At 42.1% G+C, this 20332-nt stretch overlaps 2 protein-coding genes across 2 annotated transcripts in view; one reads left to right on the top strand and one right to left on the bottom strand.

The window, feature by feature from the left end:
• The first annotated feature begins 3540 nt into the window (after positions 1–3540).
• Positions 3541–20332, top strand: part of Ube4a (ubiquitination factor E4A) — a 42409-nt gene continuing 25617 nt past the window's right edge. Inside the window, exons 1-7 of the mRNA XM_021637921.2 lie at positions 3541–3687; positions 5699–5790; positions 9314–9475; positions 16493–16666; positions 17288–17400; positions 18988–19140; positions 19911–20070. Of these exons, the coding sequence (XP_021493596.1) occupies positions 9355–9475; positions 16493–16666; positions 17288–17400; positions 18988–19140; positions 19911–20070 (721 nt within the window). The 5' untranslated portion in view covers positions 3541–3687; positions 5699–5790; positions 9314–9354. The remainder of the gene's footprint in view (positions 3688–5698; positions 5791–9313; positions 9476–16492; positions 16667–17287; positions 17401–18987; positions 19141–19910; positions 20071–20332) is intronic.
• LOC110549096 (phosphatidylinositol N-acetylglucosaminyltransferase subunit A-like) lies at positions 12020–13739 on the bottom strand. The gene has a single exon (XM_060372870.1). It carries the CDS (start codon positions 13601–13603, stop codon positions 12152–12154), a length of 1452 nt encoding a protein of 483 aa, XP_060228853.1. The 5' UTR covers positions 13604–13739; the 3' UTR covers positions 12020–12151.

Here is a 20332-nt window from a genome sequence, read left to right as displayed (position 1 = left end):
ACTGCGACAGTCAGCCAACAAGTTCAGCATAGCCAGTTCTCTACTCACACCAAGAAAAACTGAACTATTGTTCAGGAAAACTTAGTCACTCGGGAAGGAAATAGGTTCCTGGACAGCAACGGTCCTCCAAACCCCTACAGGATTGGACCTGATTTTCACTAAACATTTTTAAAGGTATATACATGGTTTTAAATGAGAAAAGCTGTTTTATGCTAATCAGTCAGGAATAGTACAAAAAGTTATTAAAAAGTATTAAGACTAAAGGTACAAATGCGAGCTACCGGAGTGCAATACAGCTCCAGGAGTGCCATCCCATTTCTTCAAGATAGATTCAGAGGAGTTATGAAGGTGAAGAGGAAGGAATGAAGTAGAATATGGTATCAAAGACCAATTGTTATTGATCGATTTAGTGGTTTACTTAAATCACTGCTTGTACTGCCTATTTGCCAACTATGACTTCACTTGCTACCTGGAACAAAATGATCTGAAATAGCTGAAACAATGGGTCATATATACAGAACTTATTTTGGTGGGCTGGAGAAATGATTCAGAGGCTAAGAGCACTGGCTGCTCTTCCAGAGGACCCCAGTTCAATTCCCACCACCTACATGGCAGCTCACAGCTGTCTGTAACTGCATTTTCAGGGTAGCTGACGCCCTCACACAGATACAATTGCAGGCAAAATGCCAATGCACACAAAATATGAATAAACAAATCGTTTAAAAACATTTAAGAAAAAAAGAACTTCTTTTGTATGCGGCCGCACTATAAATTTACCTAGCCAGTCATGTGTTGGGGAACCTTTACCTTGGCCCTTAGCTTTCTACCTTAAAACAAGACTGCAAAGATTAACATTGTACATCATTTTTTAAAAATGCATTGAGCTTGAGAAATGGCTCAGCAGCTAAGAGTGGCCTCGTGGTGGGCTACAATAGTGTGTAAGTCCAGGTCCAAGGACCTCACTCCTCTTCTGCCTTCATAGGACATACATGGGACGCACATACATACATACATGCTGGCAAACACCTAAACCCACCAAATAAAAATTTAAGAACAAAAACCCATAAAATTTACATTCATGCATAATTAATGTATGGTAATATTTGCCAATTTTAAGTGATTTCGCCTGCTCTCAGCAGTTTTTAGTAAGTTCACCCCCCCCACACACACACCACAATCCAAGTTGAAAACATCCCTACCACTGCTTAATACCCCTATTTACAGTTGCTCCCTGTTCTGACACTCAGCTCCAACTAGCCACGCATCTCTGTCTCTTCGGGTCTTATTTTTCTGAACATTCCATATGAAATTGTGTAACTTGAGGCAGCAAGTTCCCAGGGCTCATCTATGTTGTGGGAATATCTTTACAAATTTTTGGTTTTTTTTTTTTTTTTTTTCACTTTTTAAAGCAGGGTGTAGCTAGGCCTTGAGCTCCTGGTATCTGTATATTTTGTTTCTTGCTGTTGCTGAAAAGCCATTTCATGGATAATCCACTTCTTGCTCATCCATTTCCCAGTCAAAGGACATCTGGATGGTTTCATTTATTGGCTATTATAAGCATTGCTGAAATGAACATTCTTTTACAATGTTGTTTTGGTTTTCATTTTTGTTGTTGTTGTTGGTTTTTCAAGACTTAGTTTCTCTGTGTAGCTTTGGCTGTCCAGGAATTCTCTGTCAACCTGGCTGGCCTCAAACTCGCAGAGATCCACCTGCCTCTGCCTCCGGAGTGTTGAGATTAAAGCGTGCACCACCACAGCCTGAGTTGCAAGGTTCTTTATGCAACTATAATAATTTCATTTCTTTGGGGTAAATACCTAGGAATGAAGAATCTCCAGATCATATGACAAATTCATGTTTAGCCTAACTCATTTAAACAGCACCTACCAAAAAGATGTGAGGGCTGTTGTTTTTATGAATATTTTTATGAATATTTATGAATATGAATACGCTTCACCAATATTTGTCACTATTTCAATATAGCCATGTTAAGATTTATTTTGTATTATTTTTATTTTTTTGTGTGTAGGTATTTGGGCTGTAGGTCTGCCTTTGCACCACGTGCATGCAGTGCCAATGTCGGCCAGAAGAGGGCAATGTATCCCTGAGACTGGCGTTGGTGTTGTGAGCTGCCAAGGGCATGAACCCTGGGTCCTTTGGAAAAGCAAGCAGTGCTCTTAACCGTTGAACCATCTCTTCAGCCCAACACAATTGCTTTTTACATGACACACAATATTAATCTTTGTGCCAACTTCACTTTCTTTTTTTTTTTAAGGTTTTTATTTTATGTATATGAATGCTCTGTTTTCATGCACACCAGAAGAGGGACTCAGATTCCATTGTAGATGGTTGTAAGCCAACATGTGGTTGCTGGGAATTGAACTCAGGACCTCTGGAAGAGCAGTCAGTGCTCTTAAACCGCTGAGCTATCTCTCCAGCCCCAACTTCACTTTCTTAATAGTGACTTTTGAAATTCAAAGTCTTCTTAATTTTGATAAATTTCATTTTATAGGTTTTGTTGTGTTTTGGGGTTCATGTCTGAGAAATCTTTACCAAATACAGTCACAGAGTTTCTCCTATGACTTGTTTTTTTGTTGTTGTTGTTGTTTTAGCTTTAACAATAAATGTCATTTTGAACATGTGTAAAGTATTAATAACAAATGGAAATAAAAGGTATAGTTGGAAAATATCTGCGCCTGTAATTTTATTAAAGCAAAACTCACTTCATAGCGGTTACATCATTGAACACTACCAATTACAGCTAACAAGTGCCTGTCGTTCTCATACATGTGTGTTACCAATTTTGCTGAGGTTTTGAGCTGTGCCAACATTATTTTTTAAGAGGGTATCTCACAATAAGGCGGGGGTTTGGGTTGGTTGGTTGGCTGGCTTGAAGTAGCCTAGGCTAGCCTCAAATTCACTGGATAGCAGAGGATGACCTTGAACGCACAATCCTCCTCCCTTCATGATCCCCAAGTGCAGGAATCATAGCATGTCCCACATCGCCCCATTCGGTACAGTTTTAATTTTCATTTTCCTTATTAAAACTAAGCATCAGCCAGATTTGTAAAATGTATACTGTTGCCACTGTAGGCGTAAAACTAAGTCCAACCCCAAACAGCACACTGCCTGGCACCTAAGACCCGCTCAAAACTTCTTGGACATTGCCTTTGTCGGTATTGTTACTACTTGCTTCTAAGCTACGAAGAGCGGAACGGCTCCAAAATGGCACAGGCCAAGTGGGAGCGTGTAAAAGCGGAAAGCCACAGTCGGTGTGCAAAGCCTGAGACCACAATGTCGTACCGACCCTCAAGAGGTGGATTTCCAAGGTCCAGCTTCGCTTTCCACTAAACTACGAAACCCTCAGCCATCGCCAGCCCCGCCCCGCCCCGCCCCGCCCCGCCCCGCCCCGCCCCGCCCCGCCCCGCCCCGCCCCGCCCCGCCGTCTAACCCAATCCCAAAGCCACTTCCGGCCCGCCCCCTGCCAGCCGCCAGCATGCCCCTTATCGGTGTTTTGACTGCCATTAGTGGTCGAGGACCGACAACGCCCTACTTCCGGCGCGTGGTAGAGACCCGCAGGCGCGGCGCTCGCCGATGACGTCATCTCCGGGTGCCTTGCTGAGTCGGAAGTGGGAAGCTTTTGGTCGCTGTGGCTGTGAGGTGTCGTCGTTGCTGCCCTTTCAGGCTCTGGTAAGAGAGACGGTGTCTCCTGTCTGGGCGGGGGAGAGTGTTAAGACTGCGACCGGAGTTTTCTCCTGCACAATTGCCCGTCCAGATCTTTGCATACTTGCTGTTCGCTGTTCTCCAATGCTTCCCTGACCTGGGTCCCTCTTGAACTTCGACCCTGTCAGATCTGGAAACCCTTACAGTGCTCCAGCGTCGGGTACCTCTGCACATTTCCTTCTTTGCCAAACCCCTGCTAGGAAAGGCCAGAGTGTGGGCAGTGACTGTCTTTTGGCTTCATTTACCTAGGACCTGCGCAGGGTGGGTGGGTCTCCCTCCTGTCCACGAATCTCTTACCGAATCCCAAAGGATAAAATATGAAGCGTGAACGACAGAGAGCCAGATGCCAAGGAAACGAAATGAAGCTCGAGTCACAGTAATCAAAGCAGTTGAGTGCATGTAGCAAGATGCTGACATTTAAGGCGAGTGATGGGTTCGCCGCAGTAGCTCTTGTGGGTTTTGCTCGAGTTTTTTCTTGGATCGAGAAGACATTTCTCAAATTGAGTGACCGACCACAACTCAGAAGTTTTGTATTTAGGGTCCGTTTTTGTCTCCTAGAGTAAGAATGGGTTTACTCTCGCTGTCATTGACTTTTTTGATTCCAGAAAGAAGACTACATGAGATAAAATGGGACCCAAAACGGAATGTTAGGGTTTGTTGGAGATGGTTTTGTTTGTTTGGTGGTTTGTTTGCGTTTTTTTCGGTCTCATATGTGTTTCACTTGATGAGATCCTTCTAGCTTGCAGATAAATGTGTTGCAAGGATTTTTGTTAAGATACTGCATGTAGCACTAAAGGTATTTCTAGGTAGACATGTTACCTCAGGAACATTTTTAATTCCAAAATAGAGACTTTATGGAGTATGATTTAATACAGTTTAATTTGGGCTGGGAGCAGGGTAGGAACCCAAGCCCTGTGCATACTACATGCTCTAGACTGAACTACATCCCACCCCACCTCAGCTTACACATAGAGCATGGTTTCTACGGTCCAGTTTTTCAGTGTTACAGATAGTTCTACTTTAAAACTGGATTGGACATGATCTCAAAATATTTTCTTAGAGATGAAGATTTTTGCAGTAGGTATACAGGGAGAAATTACTTACTAAAAATAGATCAAATCCAAAGGCTTTGGAAGGCTGGTAGTTGTACCATCCTGGAAGCTAACGAGAGAGTGGATGTGTTTCTGTCTGGAAACTGAAAACAAGAGATTGGTTTGTTTTATTATTGTTATTGTGTCTTTTTTAAAAGAATACTTTTCGTTTACTTATTTCTGTGTGTGTGTATGCTGCATGTGTGAAGATGCCTGCAGAAGCAGAAGGCATTGGATCCCCAAGAGCTGGAGTTACAGAAAGTTGTGGGCTCCCAATATGGATGCTGGGAACTAAACTCTGGTCCTGTAGGAGAGCAGAAATCGCTCTTAACCACTGGTCTGTTTCTCTTCCTTCTTTCCTTCCTTCTTTCTTCCTTCCTTATTTCCTTCCTTTCTTCCTTCCTTCCTTTCTTTCTTTCCTTTCTTCTTTCTTCCTTCTCTCCTTTCCTCCTTCCCTCCCTCCCTCCCTCCCTCCCTCCCTCCCTTCCTTCCTTCCTTCCTTTCCTTGGAAAGGTTTTGTTTATGGGTGTGCATCTGTAGGCGTGTGTGGATGCCCATAGAGAGCAGAAGGAGTTGTCAGATCCCTTGGAGTTGCAGGCATTTATGAGCTGCCCTGTAATGGAGACTAGGATCCAGACTCTGGTCCGTTGATAGAGTGGCGAACTCTCCTAAATGAGCTCTCTCTTCAACCCCCTACTTATTTATTTCTGAGTCAGGGTCTCTCTGTGTAGCCCAAGCTGGCCTTGACACCAAGATCCTCCTGCTTCCACTTCCCAAATGCAAGGATTACAGGTATGCACCACTGTACTCAGACTGAGAAATTTAGAATAGGTAAAGTAAGCATTAAAACAAAGCAAATGTCAAGGTTCCATTTCTTCTCTTTCCAGGTACTTTTATTTTCATGTGTAAGCTCAATGACTAAGTCTAAACTGGAATCTCCACAGAGGTTCTCATCAGGTGATCGGCCCTTCTTTTTCCTGTAAGTTGATACACGACTTAGCCTTGCTTCTAAAGAAAGAAATTCTCTGTACCAACTTTAAGTAAATATGAGAAAGAAAAAAAAAAACAGTTTAATAGAGTAGGCAAAACCTTTTTTGTTATTGTTGTTTTTAACATTTGTTCTCATCTTCTTTCTGTTGTTATTATGAACCACTCTGCCCAAAAGCAGCTGAAAGGAGGGAAAGGATTATTTGTACAGTTCCAGATCACAGTTCATCACTGAGGAACATTAGGGCAAGAATGAGAAACTGTGGAGGAGTGCTGCTTGCTGGCTGATGCATAGCTAGCTTTCTTATACATCACAGGACTGCCTGCCCAGGAGATGATGCCACTCATGGGGCTGAGGCCTTCTGCATCAATTAGCAGTCAAGACAGTCCCCCCAAAGAAATAGCCACCCGCAAGTCTGATCTGAGTAATCTCTCAGTCAAGGCTCTCTCAGATGACTCTAGGCTGTGTCAAGTTGACAGTTACAGATAACTAAGGCAGCATTTGAGGTGACAACAGGCTTATTTTCATTCTCTGTTCTACACACACTTAGGTACTGAAGAGCCAGTGTCTGACCTGGTTTGACCTGCTGCTGCATCTCCAGACAAATAATAAGTCTGTACCGTGAAGTCAATTTTTGAGTAGTGCTGTGGTTATGAGGGGCTCAGGAGTAACCACTTGGAAGGCTGAGCCATTCAGTGAATACTTGCTTAGATGTTGCGGTTTTGAAGGATAGTGTCAAACACAGAAGAAGAAATAATCAGATAAGAACTTGTACTCAGTGGTCCTAGAGTCTAGCAAAGCAGATCTGTATAGGAGTGTAGTGTAGAAGTTTTTAAATCCTATTGTAAGTATAGATAAGATGTAACAGAAAAGCTGTGCAGGATGGCATACACCTGTAATCCCAGCACTCAGGGAGGCAGAGGCAGTTGAGTCTCTGTGAGTTCAAGGCCAATATGGTCTACAAAGTCCAGGACAGCCAAGGTTACACAGAGAAACCCTGTCTCAGAAAGAAAAGAAAAACGAAACAACAAATATATATATATAGTATATAAAAATATATATATACATATATAGTATATATATACTGTATATATATACTATATATAGTATATATATACTATATATAGTGTATATAAAACAGAAAGTTAGCTTCTTTGCATAATGGAAATATATAGAATTAAGAAGGAAATAATGTCACTTGTGGAGCTAAACTCTCTCTTGATAGTCTTAAGAACCTGTGTCCTATATTCTGTATTCCTGGCTTCCTCTTTATATACGTGATGCAGATTCATAGTCTCCTGTCCAATGATCTGGACCCTTCAGTTGTATTTTTTTAAATATAAAATAACTCAAGCCAGGCATTGTGGTACATGCCTATAATCTTAGCACCTGAAGACTGAGGCAGAAAAATCACTGCACATTCAAGGATAGCCTGGGCTACACAGGATACCATGCTCTTAAGGGGGTGGGGGGTGATGACTTAGTGGGTGGGTAAAAGCTATTGATGTGCAAACATGAAGACCTGAGTTCAAATCCTTGACACCCATGTAAAGAGCTAGATGTGTCTACATGTACACTTGTAACCCTAGCCCTGTAGAGAGTGGAGACAGGAGGGTTGGTAGTGCTTGCTTGCTGTCACCTTTGCTCCAGGTTCAGTAAGAGATCCTGTCTCAAGGGAATAAGGAAAGTGCTAGAGCAGAACTCCCAGCCTCCTCCATTGGCCTCCATACCTGCATACATATATGCCACACATCTGTATCACACAAGCATGCACACTTCTCACTGGCTTATGTAGTTATGGAATCTGCCTGCATACATGTGTGCCGCACACTTATATCACACACACACACACATAAACACACATAAACTTAGCTTATGCAATTAGGGAATTTGTTGAATTTAATATTTGGAAGTCTGGAGAATTCTGTTTCCCCTTTGTGTAGCTTAATTTGGGGGTAGGTAGGCATTTTTAGATGGTGTAAAGGTGGCAACTTTAGGTTTTCGTTTTACTAACCTAGCAACTCAAGAAGAAAGAGTTCCCTTCTCTATAGATCCTGCCAAAAGTCCAAAGACAATGTTTGCTGATTCCTATAAGACTTGATAGCGTCTTCTGCCCACCCCTGGATCTGTTGCTTTGTAACCTATGCTCCTTCCTGGAGAAGGTAGACGAGAGCAACACATCTGCACGTGCATCTTCAATGGAATTGCTGCTCAGAGGACAGACCCAAGGTGTCACGAGAGGAAAGAGTGACAGTATCCCAGAGACAAAGTAACAGGAACTCACTCTGTTTTCTGCCATCTTGTAGAATTCAAGATCCCTTCGGGTAGGGGGAACACTGGCAGTCTGCCAACAGTTAGTTCAGGATGGCATCACATGAACTAAAAGTGAGTTAAGCTTATCCACTGGTTACATAATGAAAGTCTTCTCAAGGACTGTTACATTCCAACATAAAAATATTTTTTTATTAAACTCAACTAAATATACATGGCAAAAAGAAAAACATGAAACATCATCTAACAGTCTATATCCCTGGAGTAGGAAAGCCCTGTGCCATCCTGACAGGAGACTAGCCTGGCTGGCTGTCACTGTGGCTGATTAGCTTTTAGCTCTTATGCAGGAAAAATAGCAAAGGCCATGAAGTGACTGGTGGAAATATCTCAGAAGTGCCAAGAAGTGATATAAACTCTTTTCCTCCTGAGTACTTAAGGGTAACCTTTACAACTTGTATTAGCTGTATAGTGTGGCCCTGTCTCAAAAACATATATACTAATTGACTAATTAGCTAAAGGTAGACCAAATGCCCTTCCTTCTTTCTGTCCTTGTTCCCTCATCATTGAGCTGTTGTATCTGTTTTATGTTAGACAGTCTACCTAACAGTTGAATTTGTTTCTTAAATATAAAAAAAGTTCAGTAAGCAGTAAAAATTAGTATAGCATCAAACAAAGACAGTCAGACATGATGAATGCCAGTAACCCCAGTATTCTGAAGGCTGAGGCAGGAGGATCATGAATTCAAGCCAACCCACATGACAGCTCTCTATTATGTATAATTCCATTCCCAGGCATCTGATGCCCTCTTCTGTCCTCCACAGGCACCAGGCATGCATATGGTACACAGACATATGTGCAGGCAAAACACCCATGCACATTAGATAGATAGATAGACAGACAGATAGACTACAGACCCCTTTTCAACTAAAACCTAAACATTATTTGTTTGATATTTTTCTTCTGTTAAAATGGGACAGAGTCTCACTGTATAGCCTGGAAACATGGCAGCCAATCAGTGGAGTCACTGACTGTTAAGCCTTTTGAATTTTAGCTGTGTCCAGTTGGTAGGTTTGTAACCATCTTGCCAAATATGTCTTGAGTTTGGGAACAGGAATTGGCACATCTCACTCCAAAGCATTTTTGAATGTGTAATGTTCAAGAAATGGGAAAAGGAACAATGATGGGTATATTATAGTGATTGTGTTATCTGCCCTTCTGAGTCTAATTCCTGTCCTTTGCATAGCCCCTACCCCTAGAGCTGGATGGAGAATACCTTAAAGTGAAATGACAGACCAGGAGAATAACAACAACATCTCAAGTAACCCCTTTGCTGCTCTTTTTGGCTCCCTGGCTGATGCCAAGCAGTTTGCAGCAATCCAAAAAGAGCAGCTGAAACAGCAATCCGGTAAGTAGGGGAGCCAATAGCAGCAGATGCCATGACCTAGAACCAGGTCTTTCCAAAAGGATTCTTTAGGAAATTAACTGTAATTAGAACTTAAGCTTGTTTTGCTTTTATCTTCTGTCTGTCTGTCTGTCTGTGTTGTTGAAGGCAAAAGCTGGTTTTCATGGCTCGTTTTGTTTGGGGCCTTCCCCTGTGCTATTCCCTCACCCATGTAAAAAGAGATTGGCTAACAGGTGATTCCACAGGGCACATCCCAGTTGTGATCCCAAAGCTGTCAGGTTGTTTAGTCAAAGGAGAAAAAAATGGTCTATTAGGAGCTTTTTAACATTTGAAGCCAAGGTGATATGGTGAACAGGCTGTAGAAACCAGAGATAAAAGAGTCATAAAAGCTTTCTGATCTTGTCATTTAAAAAGAAAAAAAAAAGGAGTTGTTTCTAACCCAGCGCTTTATAAAACCTCTCAGGTGAAGTGTATCTTTGGTTCCGCTGAGTTCCCTTTGTGACTCACTGCTGTTAGGACAGACTGCTGAAAATCGGATTCTTAGCTTCAATATGAAAAAGGAAAAACAAAACTCAGAATAATATCTTGCTAACCAAAAAAAAAAAAAAAAGGCTTTCCTCGTTTGGAACTGAATTTAGGATCAAGTACAGCTTCTATGTATCTGGAGACAAAACAAAAGGATTAAAACACATTTCTAAAACACATTGTCCCCTGGGAGAGTCACAGTCTTTCAAATTAAAAATGACCTCTCCCCTCCCCCCAAAATAGTTTTTTATTTTGATAAAAAGAGAGATGGTTTACATTTTCCCTTCATTTATTTAAAAAGTATATAGTTCAGGTGCATTGCTGAGTTTTGGCCTTGCTTTGTGGTTGGGATTGAATAAACAGGAGAAAAAGCAAAACGAGGAGGGAAGAAGAGATTATAGATGAAGCAAAAGAAAGTAAATACGAGGCATTTTAACTGTCTGTAAGCAGGGTCGAGGCTGGGCTGAGAGCATAATGAGCACCAAGCAGTGGGAATGAGGCAGGCACATGCCCTTCTGTTCACTGTCTCGGTACCTCATCACCTTAGTTTGTTTATGCTAAGGTCGTGGTGTCACCAGATCCAACCTGTTTGTCAGCAGCAATTAGCATTCTGCCAAAACCTTTGGCCTAATATGCTGAGCTCAGATCTGCTCAACTCACACATGCAAGCATCTCTTACTGTTGAAAGTTTGGCCCAGATTTTCAGAGTACTACTTTGTCAATTAAAAAAAAAAAAAAAAAAAAAAAAAGCAGGTGTACCCGGGTACTTCCTAATGAATAGTACTGCCTTCATAAGGGCATTCCTATGAGTGCCCTGGAGGCAGCCTTTCAGGTGGTTTATAAAACAGTAAAGGAATTCAGTTAATAAGAAAAAAAATAGAAGACAGGATACAACAAGCAATTTAAATATCAAAGGATAAAAATACCAGTCTTACTAGTCTATAGAAAAGTGCCCATTAAAACCTCTGTTAGGTTCTGGTGGTGGCTCAGTGGCTTAAAGGCACCTGATCTCCTGAGTTCAGTCCCGGGGACCCACAAGAAAAGACTCCATCAAGTTGTCCTCTGACCTTGTATATGCTCTATAGCAAGCATGCAACCACACATACATACTCTAAATAAATGTGATTTAAAAAAAGGAAACAATTAGGTTTTTGTTTGTTTGTTTAAAATGTCAATCTCACCTTTATTTTTGGTCATAAGCATGTTTTAACAGCCCCAATTTATGAGTGTGACTATAACATCAAAAGCAATACAATCTTAGAAAATTACTCAACAATTTCAAATAATTAGAATAGGAACAGTATAGAACGGTCTGTTTCCACATACTCTGACAATTATAATCAAGGTCAGGATACAGAAACACATTGTTCCACCCTACAGACATGTCATACACTCACAAAATTTTTTTTTAAGCAGAGGGTTTGCCTATACTACCATCAACAGTGGTAACAGGCCCTAGAACTTGAAAAGAAAGTCTCTTGATACACACAGGATGATGTATGATGAGAACGCATATGGCAGGATTAAAGATGTACTTGGAGTATGTGATGGTGGCATTTTTCTCAAATAGCTTGAGCATTTGAGGCATACTAGACAGCTGTTTCTTCCCATGAACTAGCCCTAGTGGCAGGCACCACCTAGTTCACCATTTCAAACAGAGTTGGTGCTCAAAACATGCTGGCAACTTACTCAGATTGTCTGGTACACTTACTGAGTGTACCCATGTGTAAGAGTGTGGTCTAAGGGTCCATTTACGGTACATCAGCCGTGAACATGATTTAAAATAGTTCATGTAACTGTATCTCCCTACAGAAAGCTTGCAAGTGCCTGCCAGGTGTCAAATTGGTGGTGTAATTTAAAACTGGCCAAAAAGGACCCAGCGACCAATACATAATGTTAAAACATCTCCACTGGAGGGCTTTCAGTAACCTGAAACTTTCACACCTGAGTGGCCAAACTATTCTCCCTAAAATTTAAGAAGTGTGAAGGGCTTCCATGCTCAGGAATTGTGTGTGTGTTTAGTTTCCCTTAATGAAACAGTGAACGCTATGGAGGTTGCGTAATTTATCAAATTAACTTTGATGCCTCAAAACAAAAGAACAAGGTTGTTTTCAACTGTCTAAGAACTGTCTAAAGTTTACAATTCAGGCTCTTCTACCTGCTATCGGATACCTCATCAATGTCATCTTTTGTATCATGAGGATAGTCATGGATCCAGGCTCCCTTTGGCCCAGTGGCATCTATTGCCTCATCAATGACAGAATCAGGAGTTACCCATCTCAGGAACATGAGGAAGAGATAGCTGAACACAGCCAGCAAAGCAAAAATGTAGCCTGTAACTGGGCCACAGTGAGAGGTGAGCCTGTTCAGCCTCTTGTGCATTGGCAGCACAGTTTCATTCGCCACCCTCTCATATACCTTCTCTGTTCTCTCTGCAACGTTCCGCCAGGTGTAGAAAGCCTTCACTACATTGTGGATGTTTTCTGGAGCTGGCAGTGTCCCCGACTTCACTTGGAAAATAGCTTTTTCCAGCCCTTCACACAAAGATTTTATCGAAGGCTCACATAAAATAATAAGGTTCTCTGGGAGGACTTCAGGAATCCCGCCAACCTTCGTGCTGACGACCTGTAGACCACAGCTGGCGGCTTCCAGTATCGCCATGCAGAAGGCTTCAGTCAGGGAGGTGTTAAGAAAAATATGTCCCTGAATTAAGACATTTCTGACATCCTTGTGGTCTAAAGCTCCCAGAAGATGCACCCTGTTATGTAGTTGGTATCTTTCCCGTACTTCTTCCAAAATGATACTCTTTGGTCCTGCTCCTCCAATTAAGAAAGTTAGCTCAGGATATTTCTGACAGAGTTCAGGGATTATACCGCTGAGCAGATCGATCCCTTTTCTGTAAATGAGTCTGCTGATGACAGCAATAGTTATTACACTGCTATCTCTCTTAAGTGGTCCTGGGGTAAAGTCGGTAGGATCTACAGCATTAGGAATGACAGACACTCTTTCAGGATTTAGTGCTGCTCTTAGTACAGTGTTTTCCTTACTTGTGTAAGAGACACAAATGATGTGGTTTGTGTCACAAAGAGACACAGTTAGAAGCTTGTTTGTAAGCACCGAGCTGACATCAGCAAATCCAAAAAGGGAATGGTCCGTGAAGACTGTCTGAAGCCCCATTGTCTTAGCATGGAAGAGAGCATCATGGGCCATGGCAGAAAAAGAACTGTGAGAATGGACGATTGTAACTCTCTCCCGAACAAATATGTACCTGAGCAATGGCAGACTGTGAAAGAGAGTCGTGGCTGTAGATTGGTTGTACATGACTCTGAGAGGCAAGTAATAAACTTTGAGGCCATTGGTGAGGTAACGGATGCCCTTTCGATTTCCATAAGCATGTGTGATAATTATGACCTTGTGCCCCCTCTCAATGAGGCACTGAGAGAGCTGGTAAATGTGGCTTTCCACACCTCCCACGTTTGGGTAGAAGAAGTCCGACACCGTGCATATATTATGTGTGTGGGTCCTGTTGGCGGAAAGACGTGGAGGGCTAAACTGGGAAGGCATCAGTGAGGGAGGCTGGCCATGCCCACCTCCTCTATAGGCCATGCTCAGTTAGTTCAGGCATTTGTTTTCCATGTAAGCCAATTAAGAAACATGTCTCTGTCACTTGGAGTTCATACTGCAGTTAGTTTTTTCCATATTGAAGGGCAGTAATGCTCAAATGACCCTTCACTTCCTTTTCTTAACCTTTCTTGTGGTTATGTAGGCCTTTCCCGCATGATTGCTGTCTTTTCAGTGCAGATTCCAATATTCCTATGCCGCCCCTAGAATTAGATTGAATTATATTAAAATTACAAGGGACGTTTACTCAAACTCATAGCTAGGTGTATAGATAAAGACAGTGTCTCTGAGAATAACTTATGCTAATTTTTAAAATAGTTAAGCTCTTTCAAAATTTTTGCATTACATTTATTTAGTGTGTGTGCGTGTGTGCATAAGTCAGAGGATAACTTGCTGTGTTCAGTTCTCTCCTTCCACCATGTGGGTTCCAAGGACTGAACTCAGGCTACCAAGCTTAACAGCAAGTGCCTTTATCTGCTGAGCAATCTCATACACCCTAAAGCTCTCGAGCTTTTTGAGCCAGCAATTCTACTTCCTGATTTTTGCCTTGCAAAAACACTCACCCAAGTGAACAAAAACAATGCGATTACATTCAGCACTGCATTAGATCATGAAACCCTGGAGTAGTTTTCACGTTCATGTGATGAATAAACATGGGGATTAGGTGGCTGCATAAGTCATAATAAAGACCAAAAATGCATGACAATGCAACTATTAAAAGGAATGAGGTGGTGTGGGCCTGCTAGTGCAGGCCTAAAATCCCAGCTACTCAGAAGGCTAAAGCAAAAGGATCAGGAGTTCAGGCCATCTTCCCCTATGCAAGTTAGTTTAAGGCTGGGCAATATAAGACACTGTTGTAGGCTGGAGAGATGGCTCAGAGGTTTAGAGCACTGGCTGTTCTTCAAGAGGTCCTGTGTTCAATACCCAGAAACCTCATGGTGGCTCACAACTATGTAATGAGATCTGTTGCTCTTTTCTGGCGTGCAGGCATACATGCAGACAGAACATTGTGTACATAATAAATAAATCTTTTAAAAAAAAATAGACATTTTCAGAAAAACAAAACACAGGGCTGGGGATATAGTTCAGTTGGTGAAGTTCTTGCCTAGCAAGCACAAAACACTGGGTTTAACCCTCAGAACCACATAAAAACAGATGTGGTGTGCATCCCTTTGATTCTAATTGGTGGTAGAGTCAGGGATTAGAAGGATTAGATCATCCTTTTAGGGAGTTTGAGAACAGGAGACACTGTTCCAAAAAAACACAAAGCACCCCAAGAATGAAAGTCTCTGAATGATTTAACAGGAAAAAAAAAAGTTGGTGTTGATAAGTTAAGAGGCTTGCAGGACTGGAGAGGTAGATGACTTAGCAGTTAACAAGTGTGTGGAGCTCTTGAGAAGGACCTGAATTCTGCTCCCTGTACCTACATGGTAGCTTACATTAACTCCAGTTCCAGGGGCTTCAAAGCCCTCTTCTGACCTCTTCAGCTAGAAGGTGCACACACACATTGCATATACATACATTCAGGCAAAATACCTATACAAGTGAAAATAAATTTAAACATTTAAAGCTAGTTGAGGGGCTAAAGAGATGACCCTATGCTTAAGAGCACTGGCTGATCTCAGAGGTCTGAGGTTCAATTCCCAGCACTCCCAGCACCCCAGCACTCACAACCCTCTATAACTGTCTCATGGGATATGATGCCCTCTTCTGGTGTGTAGGCATACATGTAGACAATAAACAAATCTTAAAAGCCAGTTAAGGGGCTGGATAGCTCAGTGGGTAAATACATTTGTTTCTGGTCCTGATAACCTGAGTTCAATCCTTGGAACCCACATGGTGGAAGGAGAGAAAGGGCTCCCCAAAGTTCTTCTGTGATCTCCAAATGCATGTCATAGCACATAAACATACATATAAAAATAAGTGAATGGGCAGTTGTTGTAAAGCATGATACAAATGTGTCATTTAAAAAAATGGATAGCTCAGCATGCACATTCCCTACACAGAATGCATCCATACACAGCATGAAAAATGAAAAATGCATCTTTAAAAAGATTAGCCTAGCTGGTCATGGTAGCGCATCCTTTAATCACAGCACTCAGGAGGTAGAGGCAAGCGGATCTCTGTGAGTTCAAGGCCAGCTTGGCCTACAAAGCCAGTAGGAAGCCAGGGCTACACAAAGAAACCCTGTCTCGAAAAATAAAAAATAAAAAAATAAATTAACCTGATGAGATGTCTCAGCAGATAAAGGTGCCGGCCACTTAGTCTGCTGGCCTGAGTTCAATCCCCAGGACCCATATAGAAGGAGGAAACTGGCTGCTATGGGCTATGCTCTGACCTCCACAAGTACACTGACACATATTGCCCACACGCAAAATGTCAGAGACAGGGAGGGGCAGCTGAAAGCCACAAACAATGGTAATGAATGTGAGCCAGGAGTCTGGAACACTGCAGAATTAAGCAGCAATCTGTAGGGAACTGTTCAAGGAGCGCTTCTACAGGATATATTCCTGCATGCAAACTTACCAAAACAAATGCATTGTTTAGGGAACAGCCATACATTTTAAATAATTACAGTCGTTTGATCTTTTGGTAATTCTTTTTCCTCTAAGATTTGCAGGTTAGGTAATGTTGCTAATTTTGGCAAGGCAGTGCAATTATGAGTTGAAATAATAAAGCTTACTGTGTAGAAGACAAGATTTATAGCCAGGATTTCAGAATCCTACACTGCACTTGCCTGGCTTGAGTTGCTCACTAAAAAGATGAATAATCTGTGTCCCATCTGCAGTTGTCCTGGGAATTATCTTCATTCTAGGTAGTGTGTCCGGTTCTGAGGGAGGAACATACTATGTAACCGCTTATGCATTCTGGCAGATGAGCTCCCAGCAAGCCCAGATGACTCGGATAATAGTGTGTCAGAGAGCCTGGATGAATTTGACTACTCAGTGTCTGAGATCAGCCGCTCCTTCCGGTCACAGCAAGAAATATGTGAGCAACTCAACATCAATCACATGATCCAAAGGATCTTCCTCATTACTCTGGACAACAGTGAGTTGCAGACTTGCACCCATTGATTGATTGTCTGTTCTTCTCTCTTGGCTTGGGCTAGGGACTGCTTGGGCTCTTAGAATACTGCTATGTCTGATGTTTAAAACCACCCCTCTACTCCCTGTTTTATTTTAGTAAGTTTTTTAATTACTTAAAAACAGTTTTTCAACAGATCTAACTTCTGTAGCCATGTTGGTGCTGACTGAGCTGTGTGAGCTGCTTGTCTGTACTGCCTTAAAAGAAGTAGAAAGAGTAGCTCGCCCCATCTCCTTCTATGGATGTTGAGAGGTTCAAACATGTTTACCTCTGCCCTGTCTGTAATTCAACCCTAAACTTAATGCTGGTGTCTGGAATTTTTCTCCTAAGTGTCATACTGAGAGTCCACAAGAGCCCGTGCTCTGGATATACGTGTGTATCAAGATCAGTTGTTGGAAGCTGAGCAGAGTTGTACATGCCTTCGGTCTCCAGTACTGAGGAGGCAGAGGCAGGAAGGACTACTTGAGCCTAAGATTTGAGGACCAACCTTGGCAGCATAGGAAGATCCCATCTCAAAAAAACAAAAACAGTGTCATGAGGACAAGAACATTATCCTTAACGTATCAGATTAAAACTGTTTCACAGGTGATCCAAGCTTGAAAAGCGGAAATGGCATCCCCAGTCGTTGTGTGTATTTGGAAGAAATGGCAGTAGAGCTGGAAGATCAAGACTGGCTTGATATGAGCAATGTTGAGCAGGTACCATTCCTGATTATGTGCCCTCAGCAAAACAGCCATGTGGCTAAATTCTGTCCATTCTCCAGACGTGACTTTACTTGCCTGTGCCTCTTTCACTATGTGTGATATTCCCCAGTGACCTCTTCCTATCCACCCTGTCCCTACATCCAAATCTACCCATTGTTTAAGAACAAGTTAAAATGTCATCTGTGTTCCCAGAAAAAAAGTTGTCATTCCCTCCTTGAGTTCCTTATCCCATACATTTCTTATGGTAACTGTCATTGTCTCTTGTGGCTTTTTAATGAACCTGCCTTATCACTCCTATTAGATTCTTAAGTTCCTAAGACAAAGCCCATCTCTTTTTTACATACTTTCAAAGAAAACCAAAACCAGGCTGAGGAGATGGAACACAAGCAAGTTTGGATGGTCAGCACCCACAAGCTAGCCATGACATGTGGGATACTAACCTCAGTGCTAGAAAAGAGCGGGCTATCTCTGGGGACTTGCCTAGATGAAAAATACTGAGCTCCAGGCTTAATCAGAGCTCAGGGGCATGAGGTGGCGAGTAATAGGGCAGGGTACCCACTGTCCTCCTCTGACCTCAGTCCAGTCCTCAGGAGATCAAGTGCAGAAAGCCAACATGCATCACACAGAACTGTTTCCCAGGGTATCAGAGCCCTCAGTAAATGGACTATATGTTTGAAGAATGGTAGCTGGGAGTGGTGGCAGATACTTTTAATCCCAGCATTGGAAGGCAGAGGCAGGCAGAGCTCTGTGAATTCCAAGGCCAGCCTGGTCTACATAATGAGTTTCAGGACAGCCAGGACTGACTACATAAAGAAACTATGTCTCAAAAAAAAAAAAAAAAAAAAAGATTAAAAGACTAAAACTTTCACAGTGGTTGGCCAGGCAAGTGGTGCACACTTTTAATCCCTGCACCTAGGAGGCAGAAGCAGGCCAGTGTCTGCATGCAATGCCAGCCTGGTCTTCACAGTGAGTTCCAGGCCATCCAGGGCTACAAGGATACCTTTTAAATAAGGGGCTTTCGAGAGATGGCTCAGTTGTTGAGAACATGTACTGCGCTTACAGAAGACCCAAGTTCAATTCTTAGCATCCATATCATATGGCTCACAACTGCCTGTAACTGCAGTTCCAAGGGGAACCAATGCCTCTGGCTACCACGAGCACATTCACTCCAGTGCATATACCCTCACAGAAACAAACGTATACACATAATTAAAATTAATCATAAATGTTTAAAAAATTGAGCAGAAAGACTGATAACTTGACTTTCAGCTTTCACGTTTAAAGTATTTTTAAGCCCTGTGATCAGACAGAAAAGTACATTTTACATGTAGGTTTCATCACTGATAGTTTACACCATTCAACAAATAACTGGTGCCTACTCTGTGCTGTGACACTATCCCAGACACTTATCTTAATTCACAGTAACTGTGTATACAGTTAGTGACTAACATTTCTAAAATAGTAAGAGTTCTCTCTCTATTCTGAACTATGTCTGCTTCTTGCCAAAGCATGTATCAAACTCTTTGTGTTCTAGGATTTACCTTGAAATAGTTCAGTATTTTTGTTTATTTTTCTTAACAGGCCATCTTTGCTCGGTTATTGCTTCAAGATCCAGGAAACCACTTGATCAGCATGACTTCCTCTACAACATTAAATCTCTCTGCTGATCGAGATGCAGGAGAGAGGCACATCTTCTGTTACCTTTACTCCTGCTTCCAAAGAGCCAAGGAAGAGGTAAATGAATAAGCCCCATGAATTTTAGATTATCCTCTTAAGCATGTGAATGAAAGTTGGATCAGTGTCTTTCATGCCATAATATATAGGTTTATTTGGTGATATACCTAGCAATATGAGGTTGCCGTTAAGCCTTAGTATCCTTTTGAGGCTTGGGGTCCATTTCTCTTCCCAATTAACCAGTTCCTCCTGTTCTCTATACAAACCTATCTAGAAATCACACCCTTAAAAAGGAAAAAAACTAAAACTAAACACCAGATTAGTCAGGTGTGGTAGCACATGCCTGTAATTCCATCACTCATGAAGGACAGGCATGAAGATTACGAGTTCAACACCAGCCCGGTCTACATGTCTACACAGTCCCAGGCCAGCATACCCTATGTGGTGAGACCAAAATAAGACAAGATGAACCAAGCAAAAGCCAAATCTGGTAGCAACATTTCCAGTGAGATGGAAATACTGAATTGTGCTTTTCAGTCAGACAAGTGTGGCTTGAACTCAGTCCCCATGAAACAAATACTGCCAGGCAGTGGTGATGCATGCCTTTAATCCCAGCACTTGGGAGGCAGAGGCAGGCACATCTCTGGTTTGAGACTAGCCTGGTCTTCAGAGTGAGTTCCAGGAAGAGCCAAGGATATGCAGAGAGACCTGGTCTTAAAAAAACAAAAAAAGAAACCAATACTGTTTGGGAATATATGTTTTCCATCCCATTTGCTGTTTAACCTTGCTCCACGTATAAAAGTTATACGCTTTTCTTTTTTTTGCTACAGATTACCAAAGTTCCAGAAAACCTGCTCCCCTTCGCAGTGCAGTGCAGGAACCTCACTGTGTCCAACACTCGGACAGTTCTCCTCACCCCAGAGATCTATGTTGACCAAAACATCCACGAGCAACTGGTAGATCTGATGTTGGAGGCCATTCAGGGAGCCCGTGAGTATAAGCAAGGCTGTTGAACAACTACACTTAGCGGATCAATTTAAAACTCCTTTTAATAGGATTAGAGGGTCTTAGAGTTATTATGATTCTGACAGAAATTAAGGAAAAAAGCTTACACCTTGATCTTTAGGTCTCAATACTAGCAGAATTTTCAAAAATATCACAGAGGGGCTGGAGAGATATCTCAAAGGTTGAGAGCACTTCTAGCTGCTTCCGCAAAAGACCGCAGTTCAATTCTCAACATCCACATGTTGGC

Source organism: Meriones unguiculatus, chromosome 1 (assembly GCF_030254825.1).
Source record: "Meriones unguiculatus strain TT.TT164.6M chromosome 1, Bangor_MerUng_6.1, whole genome shotgun sequence".
In the NCBI taxonomy this organism is placed as follows: Eukaryota; Metazoa; Chordata; class Mammalia; order Rodentia; family Muridae; genus Meriones; species Meriones unguiculatus.
Note: the sequence above shows the minus strand (reverse complement) of the source record. Positions and strands in the feature narration are given on the sequence as shown.

What these genes read in the sequence shown, in the direction of transcription:
- LOC110549096 (XM_060372870.1), bottom strand. Translation starts at nt 13,603, where the DNA reads ATGGCCTATAGAGGAGGTGGGCATGGCCAGCCTCCCTCACTGATGCCT.